Source organism: Tyto alba, unplaced genomic scaffold, assembly GCF_018691265.1.
Source record: "Tyto alba isolate M040663 unplaced genomic scaffold, T.alba_DEE_v4.0 Super-Scaffold_2, whole genome shotgun sequence".
Lineage (NCBI taxonomy): Eukaryota > Metazoa > Chordata > Aves > Strigiformes > Tytonidae > Tyto > Tyto alba.
In genome coordinates, this window is record NW_024881282.1 from 63,685,246 (window position 1) to 63,699,173 (window position 13,928).

The following is a 13,928-nucleotide window of genomic DNA, read 5'->3' on the forward strand; positions in this document are numbered from 1 at the left end:
CAGAGATGCCTGCAGTGAAATAGTAATTTTGCTCTTTTATAAGCTTCTCCTCTCCCTTTTAAAAAAAATATGTATTTACATGCAGCACACACTCAGGTAAATCAGAATTTCTGCACATCTGACCTTATTATTGACTTTGCTAGTATGTCCAAAGAACTCTAAGCAAAAAGTAAGTGTTTTTGAACTCAAAGGGCATCAGGTAGTATTGTCACATGAAAGAATAAGAATCATTGTACACACCAGGTTTACAAAACTTACCTTTAGCTTTCAGGACATTTTTTATCATTAAGTAACTTTTATTTATTTATAACATTCCTTATATTCAGTACCTTCCTTCATCTTGAGATGTTTCACTGAAAGTGCCATCATCCAGTACTTGAAAATTATTGCCACTGGAAGAGCTCATCTGCTGATTAGCCTTCTGCTTTGAAGTCCATCTTTTGTTTTTCTTTGCAACTTTGGCACTCAGGGCAAATTTACTACATTAAACAGAAAGAAAAAAGCAAAACAAAACAAAACACCAATTGAATAGCTTTAAATAACATATTTCTGCGAACCAGACATACTCAAGAAGCAACCAAGATTAAAAATGTCTACTACAAAACACAGACTTGACTCCACAGATCCTGGAAGATACCCAAGTATTTTAAAACCTTCCCCTAAGAATGAGGGGGAAATGTGGAATCTGAAGTAAATTCAAATAAGCTAGAACACATCTAATATTCCCATCAGAGGAAATATCTAGAGCAGAGATTCCCCTAAAGGACAGATAGGGAAAAATTCCTGCTTAGGGTTACATAAAAATATCTGTGTCTTCTTCAAACTTTGAGGTTGGTTTGGTAATATCATGTTTCCCCTTTTCCTGACAAAGAGGATCTGAATTTAAGGAAAACACCAACTGCATGGAAATCACTAAAATCACCTAGAAAAGGGAGAAAGCAATGTGCATGTTCCTACTTTTCTTTTCTGAATGGCCATCTCCTACAAAAACAGCTGTTTTTTCCAGTCTTCAACTTTGGTTTTGAAGACGCGTTTTGCCTCAGTATAGACAAGGAAATCCACACGGACTTGGTTTCTATCTTTTTTTTTTTTTTTTCCCCCCCCTCTTCTTTTTTTTTTTTTTTTTTTTAAGCAGGCAATAAATCTGAACCTCCATTATGAGCTTAGTTTTTTCTTAAAAAAAATTTTTTTCTTAAATGTTTGACAAGCAGTGGACTACTCACAGTATGGCATTCAGCATGTAGGAAACTACTCCAACTACTACAATATCAGCAAAACTAAGAGATACTTCAGTAGTACTACAAATAAGAATTAGAGATTATTTCTTTAGTTTACCCTTTTATCGGCAACCTCATCAATTTTGATCTCTCCTCAGATGGAAATTTCTTTTTGTGTTTTTCTTCTACAGTGTTTTCCTTCTCCACTTTCAAATGGTCATTCTTCCTTAGAGCAAGTTTTTGGTTCATTTGCTGATTAGTAATGTTGCCTGACAGTGTATTTATTTTATCAAGATCTTCTTGTTTTGCCACCTCCTGCATTTTGAAACATCTTTCTTTGCTTTTTTTCTTCTCAACCTACAAAAAGAAAGTGAAGCTTCATATATTTATCAGTATTTCTAGAAGAGAGAAATACCATAAGCAAGATTAAATTCAGGGTTTACCTCTGAAATCACATAATACGAAAAAAAAAATCATATAGAGAAGCATTTTCACAAAATTACACTACAAAGTGTATCAAGTTATTGAAAAGTACTTTGAATTCACTCATGATTAAAGATGTAACAAAAACATAGCCCTTAGAAAAAAAAACAACAGTGTATCTTAACACATGGACAACAAAAAAGTGAAAGCATTACTGATAGACAAAAAGTTAGAAGGGCTGCACAATGTTAGTTGTAAAAACACATTAAAAAAAAAAAAAATCAAGTAGAAGTGTGCTGGGCTACTGCATCCTTATTGGGGGGAGGAGGGGGTGGGGGTAGTGGGGGAAAGATCCAAAACCCACAAGCAGAAATGGTTTCACAGCAAACAATAATTTTAGTGAAGGGCAAAGAAGACACACCATGCAGAAATCACAGCAAATGGATAATTAGTCAAGACCCTGTTCAGAAGCTATTTTCATTCTTTGATTCAGAATCAGAACTGATGTAATTGTGTGCATTTCTTTTTATGGCAATGAAGTGATATCTACTTACACTGGAAATGAGTGCCACCTATTGTTAAACTGGAACAATAATGCATTCTGTGTTTTCCAAAAACCTAATTACATAATGGGGAAAAGGACAAGTCTCCACTGCTCTTTTTATTCATAAGTAATGTATTTTCATTAAAACGAAACCCAATTTGCACAAAGCATCTTCCGTTAATGATGAATAGCTACAGTGAACAGGACCATTGATATGGAGAAAGACTAAAGAATAAGGAGTAGCAGGTGAACTTCTACCTCTTTTTGCAGCTGTACCTTCTCTTTCTCCAAAGCCAGGAATGCTATTTGCAGCATTCCTACCTTACTCTTAAATCTTTCCATATCTTGTTTTAGTTCTTCATCAAGATTCCATTTCGGCATGCCACACGACTGCTGAGCATTTGCAAAAAGACTGTCAATGTCTGTTTCTCCTATTTCATTATTGTTGCTAAGGCAGTCCCTGGGAACACCATCATTAAATTCAGAGTCTTTTCCAAGTTTCCCTTCTGTTACAAAAAGTGTATTTTCATCACTTGTAGAAACAGGTCTTATTTTAGGAAGAATATTAGAAACCTCATCCAAAATGCCTGTTTTTAAGCTATGTCTTGGGGAGTATTCAGGACTTCCTTCTACATTTCTACTATTTCCATTTTCATTTTCTTCCATTTCCATAGTAGGCATTTTCTTTTGCTCCTCTTTTGCTAGAGGCACCTTCCTATTATCTGTATCATTTGTGCTACCTTCTACATCTGTGCACCAGGTATCTTCCATGTTTGCATTTAAGTTATTTTGATCAGGAAGGACACCAAGACATGCAATTGCAATCTCCATTTTGGGTTCTTTTTCACCCAGCATATGTTTAATATCTCCAAATTCACCTTTACTCTCCAACTTATTATTTGATTCAGTCGCACAAGATGAAACAACACGAGAACTCTTCAATTCTTCACTGAAGCCATCTTCTGACATTTCTTCTACAAGTGAAGTAGTTTTCCCAGTTCCATTAATTTCACCAAACAGCTGCTTCAGCTCTGCTGTAATGTTTTTAAAATTTGTTTTCAATTCTCTTTTCTCATTTTCAACCCACATTCTTTCATATCTTTCTTCCCAAAGTTTTGGACTTAACTGCTTGTCAGCACTGTGCGATTCCTCATTTTCTGCTAGGGCTTCCTGATGTGAAATTTCTGCTTTGTCAGTCTGATTTTCATGTGCTGTTTTTTCTATCAAGTTGGTAATTTCTAAAATGTATTTATCCTTAAGTAAACAGGTACAGACAGAAAGTTTACCAAGAAAAAGGAAAGTTACAGTTAATCTAGGTGATTTATGTTGCAGACTCATTCTATCATATAACAGAAATAATAGAAATAAGACATCTTGAAAGCAATTGTTTAATAAAAATCAAGGGATACTAAATTAAAGGTTCACCGAATCACTATTTGCTTAAAAATAGAAAGACTGACTTGAGGAACAACAGTTCCATATTTGTCTGGACATTAGGGTTGATCTTACCTTTTAGCCTGACTGCTTTCTGTAACTGGTGGCATTTGTCACAAAGCAATTTATTTTCTCGCATTTTATTGCTTTAATACCATTTTTCATTACAACTGCCTACATTCTCCCACTCTCCTTCCTCCATCATTCTCTACTGACTGGCATTTTACAGTCCTCTCCCAGCTGAGCTAATACAGTGTGAATAACATGACAAGCTTTTACTGTTCACCACAAGAACTGACCAAGTTAAGATTATTTCTTCACCCAAGACTCAGAAATATTAAAATTCAATTCCAGGCTCCCAAGAAAAGCATTTAATAGGGGAACCTGTCCATTCCTTTCCTTATGCCAAAAATCAGGAACCCAAGCTTGTATGAAAACCATACCGTGCCCCAGCTGCCCCCAGTCTCCTCATGTCCCTGACCCCATGCTCTGTTCCTCAACAGCTCTGACTGCTCCCGCCATGTACCACACACCTCTCAACATGCTCCCTCCCCACATACCTCACAGTCCCTTTTAAACAGGGCCTGCAGCCTTGGTGTCCCAAGCAGCTATGACCGTTCAACGTTTGCTCTCTTTTCTCATTAGCCAGGCCCTTTTCTCCCTCTGCAAAAAATCCTTTCAAATCAAGGAAGCAGCACCTCTGCCAGCTACCATCTGTCTCAGCCTCTACATTCCCAAGTTCATTGCCCAACTACTACCACCTCCCAACAGGCTTAAGTTCTGTGCTCTGCCTGTTAAAACTAAGCACGTCCCTCTTTCACAGCACCTGCGTGTGGGGTGGAAATAATTTGCTACACTGTCCCTTGCAGTGTTACAGAAGACTCCAGACCCCTCTTATCCAGCCCTGTCCTGTACAACCACCACAAACAGGATGCCCTTTGAAAAAAGCCCTTTTCACTTATTAACAATACCGAACAAGCGCGTATTTTGCACAGGCAGGGAAAGCATCAGAAAGGTCACCAAATGTCAAGTTGTTTTGTTTGATCTTTCCCCCACAAAGAGGAAGACCAGGCATGTTTAATCAAACTGATCAGTTTATTACAGACAAATCTGCCCCTTCACTTGAATGTGCATTTTGTGTTAGGGAAAGAAAGGCATTTGACTGCACTGTTTCTCAGCACCACAGAAAAGGAAAAACACTGGTCAAAATTTAAGCAAACCAGCTGGAAACAAATCAATACAACAGCAAGTATCCAACATAATGACATGGATTTTAGCCCACCATAAGAAGACTGTATCCAACTTTACCTCAGACTATACTACAACCTTCATCTACAGGACTCGCCCTTCAGCATTATTCACAGATAAGTTATCTTTACCTCAATGTATAACACAACTTAGCAGTTCAGACTGTAATTCAAAATATTTGGTTTTACATACCTGCATCCCATAGCTTCCAATGCCATCCTTGATGTCTTCTTTTTCAGCTGATGATGACATATGAAAGGTAGATCCCGAGTACTCACCTACCATTAAAATCACATTTTTATAAGCAGCATGACTTAATACTACTTATTTACACCTAGACTGCATCTTGAATCATCATACTAGTGAGAATATTCTTAACACAGTATAAAACATCTCCTCAAATTTGTGAGCTCCTAGAGAGAAAATTATAATAATACAGATTTAAGATGCATTTGTGTGAATTCCGTCCTTCCAGGGCATTTTACTTTTTAATGTACAAAGAAAATTTGCTGAAAATCACTATAAATGGTCACTAATAAACCATTCCTATTTCTTAAGGGTTCATGATCTCTCTGAGACACTGTGTGCCACACAGTAACTAGTCACATTCCTTCAGCACTTTTAATTTCTCTGTGTTATGCACAGAAAACCATGAACAACAAAATCACAGGCTTGAAATCTTTAAGGCCCCAGCTTTAATCCATGCATGAAACAAATCCATCTCTAGACATGAATCTGCATGGAGTATTTCAGTCAAACTGCTGCCTTATCTGTTGCAGAAGATATGGATGGGTTACTGAATGAGACAAGCTTGTGAAATGTTGAGAAACAACCCGTGATCTAGACATTTCAGTTTGTACTGTTGAAAAATGGATTCTACCCTTTCCTCTCTCAGAATTTCTAATATTAGACAGGTCACAAACTCCTCAGGCGCAGTCACTCAGTCTGGGCTCCCCATTATGGGGTGCCTACCTTGACTCTCTGTTACATTTGAGAATTGGACTCCAGATAGTCCCAGATACAATTTAGAAGCAGCAACTCATTGTCATTGTTTGTGTGGAAGGCACACGGAACACTTTGAAGTATCAAGTATTCAGAAAGAAACAAGTCCCAGCAGCTCAAGTGTGGCATCTAAAAACAGAGATGGAGGCTTTTCACTTTAATTGCTCTGTACATCCCTTCCTGCTCCTTAATTATACGGTTTCTACACAATAGCTTTTCTATACAAAAAGCTTCACTGATGAAGAGAGACACAATATTTTTCCTGCAAGAAAAGCGAGCAAGACAGGGAGAAAATAGGTATCATCATAAAAATACAAACGGGTCCAGTATTAATGAGTCATAGAGCCAACCTCACTTCTGGAATTTTCTGCTTTAGGTGACTCCTTTTGCAAGCTTTCATTTCTTGAGGGGGATTACATTAGATACAAGCTTAGCGTTACAACTCATACGTCTCAACTGGGAACCTAAGATCCTCAGTCAGTCATACAGGTCTCCAGAGGTCTATTCTAACCCTGAGTTACAGAGTGTGAAATAACAACCTCCTCCTCCCACCTCAATCACTGGTGGGGGCAATTTCCTAGATTTTTTTGTAAATTTGTTTTTTGGGCATTTTAGTACAAGGCGTTTCCCAACACACTTTAGTCATTAGTGGGTTGACAGCACTTATTTCACAGGGTTGTTATGATGATCTACTGATGAATGACACATTTCAGACAGTCTGACACATATTAAAAATAATAACATCAATAATTAATGATTATCTAAGCATAATGTTCTATAAGGAAAACAGGCATTTTTCCCTTTTTCTTGTTTTTCAAGATTACAGAGCAGATGAAGTTTTTACTGATGCTTTTAGATATCTCAATACCAAGCTGTCTGCTGGTGCAGGTGAAAGCTCCAACCAGCACTAGAAATAGAAGACAGATTTGCTGGTGGTCAAGCAACATTTGTAGGTAGTACCATAAGAAGGTACTGTAGAGAGTATCATAAATTATCAATACCAAGATGCCTGGAACAAGTAAACACTTAGATCCTATATAAATAAACTCCATAATTTGGAGATCAACATCTTCCTTTCCTCCAATAGTTATGCACAGTTTTAGTAGATGGGTCCTTGTCCCTCATACTAGAATTGTAATGTGGCTGGATAATTTGAACCAGCAAGACCCTCCCTTGCTGATCGTACAGTTCTGGGAGTGCCAACTGGAAGTGGTGGCCAGAAGCACTGGAGCCTGAAGAAATCCAAGAGAAGTAACTGCACAGACATCACACTGATTTGTAACATCCTTTCAGAAAACAAGAACTCAAGAGAGCAGAGCTAGGCACAGACAGGCACCCAATATGCCGGTAATTTGCACGTAAGCCTCTTGTGTGGTAACAGTATTGCCTAGAATGAGAAGAGTCTAGACACATCAGTGTCCTTGGAGTTTCTACTACTCTTAGAAGCTTCTCCACCCCATGTACAGCAGGGGGTGATCAATCTCTCAGACAGATGGGACTGCTCCTACACTGTTTCCATAAAGGTACACTTACCAGATTTCTTCTATCACTTCATCATTGTTCACTCAGGTCAAACTGCAACATGGATGCAGCTTCCTACCATACAACTTGATATGTGTGATCGCTCACACCATATAACATGGACACCATAATTTTGCTTAAAAGGTAGGCTATTTTGTGGATGCAGGAGAGCTGTGACACCTTTCCTGAAGAATACTGCACAATACAGACTGAACAGGTTTTTCTGGTCAACTGTATCTGCCTGAAAGCTGGATAAAAGCAGAACTTCCAGCACCCCGAGTTTTGTACTGGCCTTCTAAACATGTAATTTACATTCTCCATTCAGAGAATGTAGGTGTCTTAATGTTTTGATTCTGTTTCAGAGTCCAGACAATTTAAAATTAGTTGCCATATTGCTATAATCAAAAACAACCTGTACTCCTATTCAGTCTTGCCCGTCATGGTCAACGGTAAAGTCTTCAGGAGCATCTACTTGAGTCTGAAGTCTCAGTCTTTAGATAAGATTTTAGGATCTTTGGAGCCCATAAGATTTCTTTTCCATAGGGTTTAAATCAATCTTGACATTTCTGTACAATTGGCACAGAACAAGTCAAAAGGCAGGAAAGATGAAAGGCAACAATGCTCTTGCATCTGCAAAATTCCAGTTCTCATGGTGTCAGGAACTCTGGTCAGCAATTATTTTTCCAGTGACTGGAAAAATAATTTAAAAACATAAACTAAAAAATAAGGACTTCTCACATTAGCTGTTGCAAGTGAAATTTCTTCTCTTCTTGAAGCGGTAATTCATACAGCTATTTTTTGAATTATTGGCTTCTGTCAAATTGTGAAAGAGGGATAACTCCTCATCACCAAGACTTTTTTCACTTTTAGCGCAGGGAAAAAGTTTTAGTTAAAACATTGGTAGAATCCTAGTCTGAAGCTTCCGAAGAGCTTGCCATTTAAGAAAAATGTATATAAAAAATGTACAGAGTAAAATAAATTTGAGTATTTGTGCCAGTCATTTATTACTAGCATGTATTTTTATTAATGGATATCTGCAGTGGGGTTAGATAAATCTGGCTTCGTGCCTAACATATAAATACACACAAATCCCTGTGCATGCAAAAGATGCAAATCCCTCACCTTTTACTTTGCCTGTTCTCTAGCTAGCATCAAAAGATGACTTTTAGCACTCTTTCCAATTAGTCTTTACCTCTTCTCTCCCTTCTGACATTTTCCTTCTCAAATTGTCTTACATAATGACTTTTTGCAGATTACAGTGCAAAGCAGCTACTCTTCTATACAGAGAACGTGAGAACACCACTACTTAATTTTGACCCCAAAACAGATTTTAATAAGTTATTACTGTGAGTCAGTAGCAAAGTAAATAGAATGGGAAATTTCATCTCTCATTCAACATTTAATTGTGTAAGATACTGTACCTGTTTTCCAGATTTATTAAATAAACTTGTGAAGGACTGCATTCAACCCTTTTAGAGTTAGAAATATTTGTGCCACAGGAGTCACGATGCTTTGCTGAAGCAATCTAAATTGCTTAAACCCAAATCCAAACATAAAAGTTTGAAAGAAATTTTCACATGTACTTCTTAACACCTGATCTTGAAGATAACACATAGGTAAAAAACATGACACGAATGAAGACACACAGGAAAAATAGCTTACATGAAATGTCTTTTCTTTCTGTGTTTGTAATATTATAATATACTGGTCCAGTATAGGTCTACATTTCACATTACTGTGTAATACAGACAAAACCAAAACTCATGTTTTAACTGCAACTTTTAACAAACCTCTATGCATCTTCCACAAACAGTATCACCACAAAATAAAGGGCAAAGGAGGGTCTGTTGGTGCTTACTCACTGCAAATATATGAGAGAGAAGACTAGTGGGAGGACATGGAGAAGGAGATGAGTAAGAAGGAGAGAGATATTTTTCCAAGAGAGAAGTTTAATTGCTATTACTGTCAAAAGAAAACCGGTACTTTTTGTTTCCAACCCCTAAAACAAGGATGCCAAAGAACTTGGAGCTGTTGGTATTCTATACTTAGAAGTTACAAGTTCACTTACTTGCCTACACATCTGTTCACCTGTCTCTGGCTTATACTTTCAATAGTTGATTGTAGAAACTCTAAAACCTGAATGGGGAATTGTTTCTCATCTCATTAACAGATATTCAAATCAATAAATGTTAGAACAAAGAAATTTAAAAAACATTGTCATATATCCTCTCTCCAATATATAGTGGACCAGGTAGCTGCTTCACTTTTAGCCATAATTCCAAAGAAAAGAGAATTCCTGACAATATGCTGTCACTGTCTTTTCCTCCCACCTTGTGTCTCTTCTCTACTTCCTTCCCCCACCTCCAAACCTGCAGGTCAGTTTCCATGAAACAAGAGAGAGAAACCTCAGAGGAATGTATTTGATACATGTTTCAAAATAACTGCCAGACAGGTAGAGAAAAGCCAGGCAAGTAATAATTTGTGCTAAGTACGGCTACAGCATGAGCCCAAGAATTACCCTTTGTCTCACCTGCAGCCCCTGGACAGCATAGCTGGCAGATCCCTAGCCTGGAATCAGACACAGCACATTGCTCAGAAAACCAGGAATATCAGGAAAGGTTCTTCTGAGAAATTGGAAGGAAAGCAAATTTCAGGACTGCCTGAAAAGGGGAGATGACATCAGGTATGGTGTAGGAAGCCTACATCATAGAAGGGCATTTACAGTGTTGTACGGCAGACTAGAGGAGGGAGCACACACATGCATAAAGGCATATTTCAGTAGACCTTCTGCTCTCAGAACACCTTGCTAGAACCATCGTATTAGGAAAAAATTTGCAATTACAACATGTCTATCCATAAAAGAACATTACAAAGAGACTGTTATGAATACCTTCAATATCCTCTGCATCTCCTAAACCAAATTCCTCCAATAGATCTGCAAAACAAAAATATCAGATGCTTTATTAAATACTCTTATCCAGAAAGATTATGAAGCTAAACCCAGAACCACATGAAATGAACATTACCTGATTTCTGCTGCATTCTTTTAGGAGAGGTTTCACTCATTTCCAAAACAGGTTCGGGAGTCTTCAGCTATGAATGACAAAATCCAACGATAAAAAAAAAAACAAATTCAGAAGTAACTAGATACTATTTAATGAGCAGAACAAGTGTTCAGTCTGACACGAACAAATACTTACCTGGGAATTGTTGGGTTTCTCCAAAAAGCCTGGAGGTGAAAAAAGTTTTGGGAAGTGTTATTTTATTTAATTGCAGGTATCTTTTACTCCATTCAACATCAGTAGTTTCTACAACTAAGTGTTAATTGCAAGTATTATTTCATCAAAAGTATGATACCTAACATTCAATTTACTTCATCATACAGCATTTGTATTAGTGTACAAGAAATGGACAATGCATAGTTCTCATCATGCACTTTGGATTTAAAAAATAATCATCACAGAACTAGGACAATTTGTGTAAGGCAATAAGGTCATGCTTATTAACAAAACAAGATCAAAATATTTAGTCCTTTTGAGGAGATGAATCATGCTTTCTAAAAGGATTATTTCAAAATCCAAAGCTGGTCTGCTGTAACAAATGATCATAAAGCAGTCAACAGCACTACGACTGTGATTATCCTACAAGGGCCTAATGTGGAGTATCTTCTTTTCCATTGATGGGACAGAGAAAGCACAGTTGCAGACACAGAAACCTCATACACATCTAATTCATTGAGGTAAAAATCAAGCTAGTTCTCATCAGATTGTTCTGGTTTAGCTTGCAAGGAAACAGAAGAAAAGAAAATGTTGTTTGGTTGTAACCTACATTTATAACAGTTTCCAAACACCTTTTTTAAAATTTTTCTCCAACATAAATAATTCCCAAACCCACACAATCTAGCAGTCCACCTATATTTCTGAAATCCTCTGCTTTGGTCATCTTACAGTTTGAGTCTTCTCATGAAAGTAGTATATGAAATATTACTAAGAATAGCTCCACGGCAAAATTTTTATATTTAAAAAAAAAAAAAAAAAGTAAAAAATAACAGTATTTGATTTCCGTAAACTTGGTGGTCTAGCAGTATGGAAATACCTTAGAAAGATTACCATAATCACCTTTCACACTGATTTTAAATTTTCTTAGTAGAATCGTACACAGCAAATTTCTGTGACAACCACTCAACAATTATATTTACAATCTCCCAAGAGCTTGTATTGTTTTGCTCCCAGCTTACTAAACTAAAACCGGATTAGCTTCTTCAGCTATCCTACTGTACCTATACTACCAGTAGGATTGACAAACCATTTGTTAAAGAAGAAATCCTTCAGAAAGGAGTTCTATCCCATTAGCAAAACTTCCCTGCTTTCCTATGCTCAAGAGACAGTGTCACAAACTACAAGTAGAAACCCTTAGCAACAAAACCTGAACTTTTAGTCACATTTTAGCTCCTAGGCAAAGCACAACAGAAAGCTATCAAAAATTAAGCTAGGGAAAAAAATGCTTATCCAGATCATAGCTTTCTTCTGCTGCATTATCATCTGAGCATGTTTAAATATTCAAACAGATCATTCCTAAACCACATACACTTTCATCACTATGCAACAAGAACCTGAATCAAAAAAAATACAAACGTGCCCAAAGAACACAGACAATGCAAACAAAACAACTTCCTTTACAAGCTGGCTAGCAAGGGCTGCGATAATTGGTGTTAATTAACAAACACTAAGCACTTCACTGCTACAGTGCACACCCACACAACAGCATTCCTAAGGCAGACACTGATAGAGGTTCACTTTTGCCTATAAATGCTTACAGAAGAACATTTAGTCCACCAAGAAGTTACCATTGTCGTGTTCCCCTGAAACAATCTGTGAGCATGCTCCATATCTGTCTGCATCTGGGAGCAACACACTGGATGATACTTTTCTTGGACTTTCAGAATCCGTCTGTATAATCTAAAACACATGCATGAGAATTGGTACAAATGCATTTCCAACTCATTTCTGTGCAAAAAGCTCCTGCTAAGTCAACTTGCATAGCATGGTATCAAGTTTATCAGATACAAAATCCTTTAAGATCCTCAGAAAGGACACATCAAGACATAGCATATTGGAAAATCACAGTAGTTGTGTGTTTTTTCAGATCTGAGGCAAAAACCTCACAACTCATCTCAACTATTCTGTCACGCTCATAAAGCCTGACAAACTATACAGCCACAAAAGAGAATTAACGTAGTAACTCAAGATGTGAGTTGTGAAACAATAACTGCAGGTCTATGGTGATCCAACTTTTGTACTGAACTTGTATCTGATACTCAAGTTTGTGCTTGTGTTCCCCAGGCATGTATCCTGCAGTGGTGAGTGAACACATCGCTACTTCCAATTGCAAGGGCAATTTGGGTTGAACAAAGACTAGCAAGGTAAAGCTTACAGAAACTAGAGCTACCTAAAAAAATAAAAATTAAATTAAAAATTAAAATTTCAGTCTTTAAGAAGTAGGTGGGGAAGAGTTTGTTTTCCTTCACAAGAAAAGCCAGAGGGGGTTAGCTACAGACCCTGCTTATTTTCTTCTAGCCCATTATCACAGACAGCAAGAACTAAAAGGGCAAACACTGCCAGCATGTGTGGTATCTCTGCTGAACGTGACTTTTTTTGAAAGTACGCCTACAAAAGGTAGAGAGGATCTATTCAGAAGCAGCTAACCGTCTAGGCTGTAGACCCTAAGTGCAACCACTGACCAGGTCAGCAGAATAGAACTGTGTGGTGAAAAAGCAACAATCCTGCCAGCCCCTGTGAAAAGCTCAGAGTATTTTAAGCAGCAAGAAACTTCATTGCTTCAATACTATATTAGAAACTAAACTTAAAGGCCAGTTGTTATAAGACGGATGTTGTTATGCTTGGCTTAGCTTCATCCCAATCCTAACTGAACAGCTGGCCTAGAGCAGATGTATTTCAAGGGCCCCCAGTTATAAATATATAGCAGAAGCAGGAAAAGAGGAAGCAAGCCTCATTGATGGTTGGGCTGGAGTCAAAACCAAGCTCTCAAGTGCTTCTGGATCTTACTCCTACTCTCCCTGCACTCCCCCCAGCGGGAACCCTTCTGTCCTTCACAGAAAGTACCTCAGAATCCCAGGGAGATTCAGCATCTTCCTCTTCCTCTGCTCCCGCTGCTGGCAGGGCACCTACAAACAAGGTAAGAAGTGAGCCACTGAGTGTTTATATTTCACTCTGCTTTTTCCCCATTAGTCAAGCCCTGCATCCAAAAGATGCGCACTGATTCTATCGCTGAGGACAAACTAAGTAAATGTTATTCAAGCATTTCTTCACAGCCAGCCACATCATGTTAATTCCTTTACATTTCCACCTCCTCTTGCCTCCTTTCCAGCAGAAGATGGCTATGCACAACAGTTGACACAACTACAGGCAACACTCAACACGTTTGGGTAGCATTCAGGAAAAGACTCCAGCACACTACAGTCCTGTGGTACACAAGAGTTTAAGTCACCTGCTCTCCAGCCTACAGCTTCAGAATTTGTC

General features: G+C 37.8%; 1 protein-coding gene across 11 annotated transcripts in view; it reads right to left on the reverse strand.

Annotated features, from left to right (window-relative positions):
• The window catches only part of LOC104356780 (ankyrin repeat domain-containing protein 26), a 62,402-nt gene that overhangs the window by 31,258 nt on the left and 17,216 nt on the right, over positions 1–13,928 (reverse strand). For 10 of the 11 annotated variants that reach the window (XR_006165261.1, XR_006165263.1, XR_006165262.1 and 7 more), the window contains 9 exons: positions 13,512–13,573; positions 12,236–12,347; positions 10,590–10,618; positions 10,416–10,482; positions 10,280–10,324; positions 5,059–5,144; positions 2,443–3,438; positions 1,336–1,574; positions 330–479 (listed from right to left, as the gene is read on the reverse strand). Coding sequence is in view for 8 of the 11 variants with exons in the window: in XM_042791935.1 (XP_042647869.1) it covers positions 330–479; positions 1,336–1,574; positions 2,443–3,438; positions 5,059–5,144; positions 10,280–10,324; positions 10,416–10,482; positions 10,590–10,618; positions 12,236–12,347; positions 13,512–13,573 (1,786 nt within the window). In the remaining 3 variants the exon portion in view is untranslated. The remainder of the gene's footprint in view (positions 1–329; positions 480–1,335; positions 1,575–2,442; positions 3,439–5,058; positions 5,145–10,279; positions 10,325–10,415; positions 10,483–10,589; positions 10,619–12,235; positions 12,348–13,511; positions 13,574–13,928) is intronic. The other variant, XM_042791940.1, reaches the window with a different exon arrangement.